General features: G+C 35.9%; 1 protein-coding gene across 6 annotated transcripts in view; it reads left to right on the top strand.

The window, feature by feature from the left end:
• The window catches only part of TBC1D32 (TBC1 domain family member 32), a 111,608-nt gene that overhangs the window by 11,359 nt on the left and 90,678 nt on the right, over positions 1-9,571 (top strand). For all 6 annotated transcript variants that reach the window (XM_023754184.1, XM_023754185.1, XM_023754183.1 and 3 more), the window contains 6 exons: positions 1,571-1,696; positions 4,540-4,618; positions 4,761-4,864; positions 4,960-5,021; positions 6,176-6,320; positions 8,601-8,660. In XM_023754184.1, the coding sequence (XP_023609952.1) occupies positions 1,571-1,696; positions 4,540-4,618; positions 4,761-4,864; positions 4,960-5,021; positions 6,176-6,320; positions 8,601-8,660 (576 nt within the window). The remainder of the gene's footprint in view (positions 1-1,570; positions 1,697-4,539; positions 4,619-4,760; positions 4,865-4,959; positions 5,022-6,175; positions 6,321-8,600; positions 8,661-9,571) is intronic.

Here is a 9,571-nt window from a genome sequence, read left to right as displayed (position 1 = left end):
GGGGGGGAGAGAGAGAGAGAGAGAGAGAGAGAGAGAGAGAGAGAGAGAGAGAGAGATAGATAGGTAAAAGAGAGACATTGATGTGCTGCCTCTTTTACCTGCTCTGTCTTGGGTTGGAACCTGAAACCTGAGCTGGAACCTGAACCTGGGTATATGCCCTGAACAGGAATTGAACCTGTGACCCTTGGGTGCTTGGGACGATTCTCCAACCAACTGGCCAGGTGCAAGTAGCAACTTCTTAATGATATTTTAAAAGTTAGCTGAAAAAGAAAAATGTTTTTGGAAACTCTTCATACTCCTCCCTAAGCCATATCACCAATAAAGTTGTATTGAGGAATTCTTCTTTCTAAAACACATGTGTATTCTGTCTTTTTTCCCTAAAACCTGACTCCCTGATTCAGAGTGCCTGGTTTCCTGAGGTCTCAGCTCTTGTCTCTGATTTATCACTTTTTTTTTTTAAATCTCTAGGCATTGTTTTTTTCAGCTGGGAAACAACCAGGTTTTGAGGGACAGGCTGGAATCAGTGTGTTATACTCACTACTTGGAGAGTGAGTGGGGGAGAAGCTTTGCCACCTTTCATAATTGGAGTAGAGCTATTATTCTCCACTGCTGTCCCTTGGGTCACACTCTTTGAGTGAATTCTGATTGGATTTTGAGAAAAATGATTAGAAGTAAGCTTTCTGTGAAAATACAGAAATTCAATTTTGCATCATGCTGCTGAATGACTTTTTTTTCTACCTCAGTGGTTAGAAGGTCAGAAAATCTGGTGTAGCAGCAAAAAGAAGCATAGATTGTTTTGGGAGAATTTCATATTTCCTGGAATGGGAATGCTTCACCATGAAAGCCTTCAAGCTGTAGGACCAGCCACTCCCACGGGGCAGCCTGTGGGACCAGCCACTGGAAAACCTTGCCCTGGTGATCCAGTTCTGCCTTCACCCTTCCCCCTCTCCCGCTAGGAGACTCCAGGTCACAGGTCTAACACACTTGGTGTTTTTATTTTCGCTTTACAGAAAATAACCCATTTCTTTCTTGGTTTAAAAACATGTAGTTTTAAAAATGAGTTCTTAAGAATATATAATAATAAAAGAGTAATATGCTAATTAGACTGGATGTCCTTCCGGACAACCTTCCGGGTGAAGCCGGGGCTGCGAGCGACGACTGGGTCCCAAGGGCCAGGGGGAAGCCGGTGCTGGCAGCCGGGGGAAGGAAGGCCTACTCTTGCATGAATTTTGTGCATCAGGTCTCTAGTCCTATATAATAAAAGGCCAATATGCAAATTGTCCCCTTGACTGGGAGTTCGACCAGGGGGTGGGGCCGGCCCACCAACTGCCCGCGGCCCCTCCCCCCAGCTGGCTCGATCTGCCCAATCGGGGCAGGCCGGCCAGACCCCACCCGTGCACGAATTCGTGCACCTGGCCTCTAGTTGTTTTATAAAAGGACATCTGATTCTTTTCAGTAGCCTCTTTAAAACAATCATTCAGACTTTGCCTTTCAATATTTGTTAAACATTTGGAGAATTGGTCTTATTCTAGCAGCTGAGTATTAATAAAACTCTTTTAAAAAATTACAGGTCAGATATGAAGCCTTGCATATGCTGTGTTCAGCTCCACCATCTGATGTGCTGAACTGTGAGAACTGGACCACTCTCTGTGAGAAACTGACAGCGTCTCTCTCAGATCCGGATCCTGTGTTTAGTGTAAGGAAACGCTTGTAGAAATATTAAAAATAATTTATTTTCCCTGCCAGAAGCAAATGGAATATGATCATTTTCTTTAACAGTAGTTCAAATGCTCATGAAATTTCAGTTCCAGCTTTTGAATTGTTAAGAGTTTTTAAAGGAATTAACTTACTATTTCATGATTAGATTCAAAGTATGGTCAATATCACCCTACATTGACAAATTATAGTAAACTGGTTTACCTGGTCCATTTTGTTTTATCTTGTAAAGGGATATCCAAGTATGTATCACTGTTTTTGAATTAAGAAAGTGCTTTTAAAAGAATTTTAAAGTGTTTTTGAAAGAATTTGTGGTTTATTAAAATTTGAACTAAAATGATTATTTAGAATTTATTCCAAAGGATTCATAAGGATACTTACGCATTTAAGTGTTATTTAGAGATTGCTTAACTGCTTAAAAAGAGAAGTTAGAAAAGTATAAAGCTAAGAGTTAGAAGATAATTGCGGTGAATCAGAATGCAAATACAGAAAATTCCCCAAATTCTATGAAGTCCATAGAGATAAGTGATTGTAAAAATGATTTGTAAGTTCTCAAGAATACTTAGTGTATGATTAAAAATAAGATGATATTAAAAAGTCCAGTAGTTCTTGGCTATATTTAGTATTTGAATTAAATAAAAATCCTGACTATATCCTAGCATCACATTTGAATACAAATTGGGACTTTTTAGAGAGTCTTTTTCTTCATAATTGTTATGTCAGTGAAGAAAAATTTGGCTTTAAAATAGATACAGCATGTTTTTACAGAATTTTTGAGGCATTAGTGCCAAGTTAAATATTTTTAACTGTTTAATCAATATGTGTTGAATACTTACAGTGTACATCATTCTAGTTTAGGTGCTGGGAACACACTGTGTCTGACTTCATAGAACTTACATTCTCGTAGAGAAGACAGTAAACAAGCAGTTATAAGAAAAATCTCAGTACATTTGAGCCAGGTTGTGGGCCTCAATTCCCAGTAGGGGGTGTGCAGGAGGCAACCAATCAATGATTCTCACTCATCATTGATGTTTCTCTCTCTCTCTCTCTCTCTCTCTCTCTCTCTCTCTCTCTTTCTCTCCCTTCCTCTCTGAAATCAATAAAAAAGCCAATCAATGATTCTCACTCATCATTAATGTTTCTATCTCTTTCTCTCTCCCTCCCTCTCTGATATCAATAAAAATACATTTAAAAAAATCACTCTTCCATCAATGAAGATATAATGTAGGTTGTAAACAATTGGTTTGTTATTTTTATAAGGGGGAGAAAGGTGTTTAATTACTTAATACCTGGATACAGTTTAACCTTACTAACACCAGAAGGTGATGCAGACTTCTGTAAAACAAAAACAAAAACAAACACAAAAAACTCCAAACTCAATGATCCAGGAACTTCAACAGGGAAAAAGGTATTTTAGAGTCACCTTTAATATTTCAAGACTCTCTAACAGGAAATATAATTGTAAATTTTCCTGTGTTTTTCTTTTACTTAACAAGGATAGGTTTCCTATAATTATTTAAAAAATTATATGACAATTTTATAAACACAGTAAGGATCCTAATGGGTCAGTATAAGTGGTTTTATTTGGCCATTATAGATCACTAGAGGCCCGATGCACAAAATTCGTGCAAGAGTAGGCCTTCCTTCCCCTGGCTGCAGTACCACTTTCCTCTGGCACCCAGGACCCGGGCTTCCCTTACAGCCCCGGCTTTGCCTAGAAGATTGTCTGGTCTAATTAGCATATTATGCTTTTATTATTATAGATTACTCAGTAAGAGTCAGTGTCAAGAGGTAAGTTAATAAAATTGGAAGAAGTTGTTAAAGAGGGGAAATGGTAGTAGAATAAATCTTTTCGGAGTACAAAACAAGGCATGGTATTTTTTTCATTTGGAATTTATGCTTGATCCTAATTCATTTTTGAGTTTGATTCTATTCATTTCCTGCTCTAAAGGATTCTTACGGTGTAACTGACTGAAGTGTATAGTATTTGAAGTGTGACAGACACCCATCAATAGCTTCAACTGTAAAAATAGACTTCCCAAAGAATTTAATATCCTGTGTTTAGCAGGAATCTTTTGGAATTATTAGAAAATATTTTAGTAAGTTGAGTAACCATTTTCTGTAAGCATATTATGCTAATATTTAATATAGGTAAGGTGATTATTTTTTCCCCCAGAGTAAAACATTTGAGGCAATTTTATGTTTTTATTTAGTTGGAAGTTGAATTCTACTAACAGGATTAATCAGATCTTAATATTAAAGTTGGTATAATTGAGATGATAGTAATACTATTATTTTTAAGTACCTACTAGTGCCAGGTACTGTTCTAACTATACCTATTATCTCATTTAATTAATTTACCTTGTGCTAGTTTCTACTTTAAGTTTTAATAATACAAAGTTCTGAAAATATATTAATACATAATACTTTTTCTTGGGAATAGGCAATATTATTAGAGTCCTACATATGTGAGCAATTAAATAAAAGGCAACAAATGTTGGATTCAGAAACAGGTGTTTTTTTTTTGTTTCTTTGACAACATTACATTGTACCTTCCTCTGTCAAACCTCACCAACCAGCCCATGGCTGTATCTACTATTACCAGATTTTACAACAATATCCTGCTGCTTTAGATTTACTATTAGTTTAGTCAGTTTTACTTCTTACTGACCAACACAAGAATGTGTCTTTTTTTATAGGTACATTCCTACACAAGTTTCTGCATGATTTATTTTCTAAGTTTTTTACTGTGTGAAAAATGATTCATCTCTAATTTAGTTCTGTAAGAATTTTGGATGCAAATCTTTTGTTTTATTTCCATAGGACCGGATTTTAAAATTCTATGCACAGACATTTACACTTTCACCATTCCACATGACCAAGGAAATTTATACAAGCTTAGGTATGTTTGTTACGTCGTTTAATTGTTTTTTTCTTTCATTTGTATTTAAGAAAAATGGATCAGAACTAACTTTTCTTTTCAGAAAGCACTATAATTCAATGGTATACTACTCATATATATATTTTTTACTTTTTCTTTTCAGCTAAATATTTGGAGTTATACTTTCTTTCTAGAGAAAATCATATTCCTACTGTTTCAACTGGCATAGATGTAACTAATCCTAATGTGATCCGCTTACTTAGAAAGGTATTCATTTGCTATACTATGCTTTTTTAAAAATTTAAATAGTTCTATATTTAAGAATTCTAATTTCTTGAGAACTGTTTTACACTGCTTTATAGGTTTGTCTTCTAAATGAATATCAGAAAGAGGCTCCATCTTTCTGGATTCGTCACCCTAAGAAGTAAGTCCTCTAATTTATGCCCACATAAAATATAGGAGTGTTACTATCTCACATACATTTCAAAGAGAAAGAATAGAGAGTGTCTTAATTTATTTATGTAATTGGGAAAGAATTCATAAAGTTTTATTTTTTAGCTTTTTATTTTTTTAAAAATATATTCTTTATTGTTGATAGTGTTACAGATATCTCCCATTCTCCCTCTTTACCCCCTCCTCCCAGCCCCTACAGACCCCCCAGGTCTTCACTATCCTATTGCCCATGTCCATGGGTTTTACCTATAAGTATATAAGTTCTTTGGTTTATCTCTTCTCATTCCCCCAACCCCATATTGAGGTATGTCAGTCTGCTCCATGGCTTTTCATGTTTTGTACTTAGCTTTGTGAATGGCTCTATGCAGGTATCATTTTCCATCATTTTACACAAGATAAAAAGAGGTGTTGTGGTTTTTGGTTCTTTCATTATTGGTCTCTGCTACTTTGGATAAGTTCCTTATGTGTTCTTTAAATTTTTCCTTTTAATTTAAACATTTTTAATATGGCTATAAGAGCAACTGTGAGTCTTGAAAAGTTAAATTTGGAGAGAAAGTGTTGAAATAGAAAGAATATAAGTTTCTAAAGCAAAAAAGCCACTTATTGAAATATAAAAAAAAAGTTGTTTCTAAAGGTTCTTAACACTATCGTTTCATAAATATAAAGTGTATCACCAGTTTTTATATATATATTAGAGGCCCGGTGCACGAATTCATACATGGATGGGGTCCCTCGTCCTGGCCAGTGATCGGGGTCAATTGGGGGGGGGCTTGCAGGAGGTTGGCCGGCCCCCCCCATCAGGGTCAATGGGGGGCTGGCCAGCCAGGGGGAGGGACCTTGGGAGGTTGGCCGGCCCCCAAATTGGGGCCAATTGGGGGTGCCAGCCAGCACAGAAGGTTGGCCGGCTGTGGGAGGTTGGCTGTGGGAGCACACTGACCACCAGAAGGCAGCTCCTGTATTGAGCGTCTGCCCCCTGGTGGTCAGTGCACATCATAGCAACCGGTCGACTGGTTGTTCGGTCATTTGGTTGTTCAGTTGTTTGGTCACTTAGGCTTTTATATATATAGATGTGTAAGTGTATGTATATATATAGTAACATTTGTTTTTTCTTTCCCAATCTTTAAGGTACATGGAAGAAATTGTGGAGAGTACTTTGTCCTTATTATCAGTTAAACGTGATCAAAGTCATCTTGCCTCACAAAAGATTTTGCATCCCATCTACTTTCTTGTATTGGTTGATGCCAGGGCTGTTTGGTTCAAAAAGTGGATGGTGAGAAAAAAATGAAATAAGTTTTTATACCTTTCAGTGCATAGCTATATTTCAAAGAATAGGTAATGTTTGATGTTTGTTGTGTACTAAAAGTTATAATTGTGTTTATATGTGTTAACTTATTTACTTTTTATAACAATATATGAGATAGGTAGTATTATTATTCCATTTTACAGATGCAGCAACTGAGATATAGAGAAGTTAAATGACTTGTTCAAGCTTTTTATCTAGTAAAGATTGTTTATCTTGTAAGCAACAGAGCTAGAATAGTTTTTTTTTTTTTTTTAAATATATTTTTTATTAATTTTTCACAGAGAAGAAGGGAGAGGGACAGAGAGTTAGAAACATCGATGAGAGAGATCTATCAGCTGCCTCCTGCACGCCCCCCACTGGGGATGCGCCCGCAACCAAGGCACATGCCCTTGACCGGAATCGAACCCGGGACCCCTCAGTCCGCAGGCGGACGCTCCATCCACTGAGCCAAACCGGTTCGGCAAGTTTTGTTTTTTAAAAATATATTTTTATTGCTTTCAGAGAGAGGAAGGGACAGGGAGATAGAAACATCGATGAGAGAGAGAGACCTCGATTGGCTGCCTCCTGCATGCCCATACTGGAGCCTGTAACCTGGGCATATGCCCTTATCTGGAATCAATCAGGTGACTTCCTGGTGCATGGAATGACGCTCAACCAACTGAGCCACACAGGCCAGGCCAGAATAAGGTTTTGAATTCACTTGAACTTATTAAGCTGAATGACCTATCCAAATCTGGCCATCTTTAGTATAAAAACATCAAATTTTTAAAGCAGGTATGGTAGAACATAAAGATTCACTCTGCATTTTTCTCTGACTTAGGCGATATGTCTGAAAACATCCCATGATTTGCCTCTTGCTAAACCTGTAGTTGGGAAATGTGTTTAAAGCCTGAATGATGGTGATTTCCTATGGAGCTTACCATTGTCCTTGAACTGAAACTAATATTAAGAGTAAAGAGGTCCTTATATTGTTACCTCTCTTATCTTTGTTGAATAAGAGTGGTCTGTGTCTGGCAGTAGTAGCAGCAGTGTGGGCTTATGATCTCAGATATTTGTCCCTTTCAACCTGTCTACTGAACATTGTATATTTGTGGGGAAAGGAAGGGCTGGCCCCAGGACTTACCGTGCAAAACAGCAACATGTTCATTTATTACTCAACAAAATAGTTTACTTGTAGGTCAACATATTTCTCTTACTAAACCTGAAAAGGATAAATGGTTTTGAAAATGTTTTCAGCTATGAGGTTAAAGCACACAGGCTTTGCTTAATCCTCAATTAACTAAACCCCCATTTAATTAAACTCTATTCCCAGAATTCTGATAGATTTTACTTAATAGTATTATTTACTAATTTTTATTCTCAAGTAAAATGAAGAAACCACATTGAACACTAATGATATCTAATATAATTTAGGCAAGTAATACTTATGTGTATTTTCCCCTTGCTTCGTGCAATGCAAATGAAGCATGTTTTAATCACATCCATATTTAGCTCTAAGGAGAGAATGAAAGATCTTTTGGCACTTTGAATCTTTTAAAAAATATGATTGGCAGAGCATGATTAAGATACTGTCCCTTCAGAGCATTTCAACATTGTCAAATTTCTGCATATGTAGATAGTATGGTATCTTCTATAGTGTAAGGGTTGTGATTTTCAACCCCCATGCCCACTTTTGTATTTTTCCTTTAGGCTGTGACATACACTGGTAGTCAGATTTGTTTTTTGGTGGTGGTGATTTTATAAATAGCTTAGTATGGCCTGGCGAGTGTTGCTCAGTGGTTGAGCATTGACCTATGAACCAGGAAGTCATGGTTCAATTCCTGGTCTCAGGGCACAGGCCTGGGTTGTGGGCTCGATTCCCAGTAGAGGGGCGTGCAGGAGGCAGCTGATCAATGATTATTTCTCATCATTGATGTTTTTATCTCTCCCTCTCCCTTCATCTCTCCAAAATTAATAAAAACATACTTAATATAGCTTAGTATGGAGACTGGTCACAATTGAGGGATAGAAAGTTTTTCTACTGGTCTGTCAGTAAATCCATAGTTTTTGATATAATTTGGATTCTTGTCATTGCTGTGCTCATAATCTATTATACATAAAAAAACTGTTTGGCACTGATTATAATAATTTGAAACTAAGTTATTATGTAATATATGATATTATTGGAAATTATGTATGAAAAATACATTTTGAATGGTATAGCTTGAATATTAAATTAAATGCCATTTTTTTCTCTCCTAATTTTAGCATGGATATTGTAGCAGAACTGTCGTACTAAGACTTCTTGAAAAGAAATATAAATCTCTGGTATGTCTATATTTCTGTTTTTATGTTGAGACATAATATAAAAAAATATATGATGTAATAACTTAAATGTGCAAAGTTGAGAGATAATCAGTATTGAATAATGAAGGAGTCCCCCTTTTATGTGACTTTTAAACTACCATTGTGTGAAAGATACTGCTAAACCTGTAGTTGGGAAATGTGTTTAAAGCTAAAAGATAAAAGAATAAAAGATAAAAGAATAAAAGTATAGACTTAAAATACAGTAAAGATAACAATTAGGAAGTACATAACTGCATAGTAGTTTGGTTGCTAAACAAGCTAGTTTGAGATATAAGCCATTTTTTGAAAGTATTATGTAATTTAATTCATATCAAGTACTTATGAAGGAGTGAGTTCTATAAAGTATATCCGTGGTTTTGACTAAAAGTTTTATGAAAAACCTTAGAATGATATATGCTTTTACATTTGCAAAAACTGATCTAAGTTACACCAAATATAAACCAATACTATAAAATTATTTTAGCAAAAATGTTTAATATTTATTGCTGTTTAGTAGAAATATATGCAAGGGCAGTGAAAGAAATTGAAAAGAAGTCAGCAATTCAGGTAATTGTGACAAACATGAAAAATTTATTAACTATTTAATAAATTATGCTAATGTGACTTTGATATGATAAATATGGTTTATGTGGTTAGAATCTTGAGTTTAGAAGTCAGGTGAAGGGAAAGATTCATGGAATTGTGAGTTTTTGGGTGAAGGCAGTAGAGCATAAAATGAAAGAAAGAGAACAGTAATTGTTTTGTGTTTGAGAATCAAAAGAATTGAGCTTCAGAAATGAGAAGAGGTTCTAAAAACGCGACACAGCCTATGTAGAGATATTGTGGCACTTCGGGATAACCAGAAGACACGGAGCAATTTATCTACATCCCTG

This window comes from Myotis lucifugus, unplaced genomic scaffold (assembly GCF_000147115.1).
Source record: "Myotis lucifugus unplaced genomic scaffold, Myoluc2.0 scaffold_57, whole genome shotgun sequence".
NCBI lineage: Eukaryota > Metazoa > Chordata > Mammalia > Chiroptera > Vespertilionidae > Myotis > Myotis lucifugus.
This window is presented reverse-complemented; position numbering and strand designations above follow the sequence as displayed.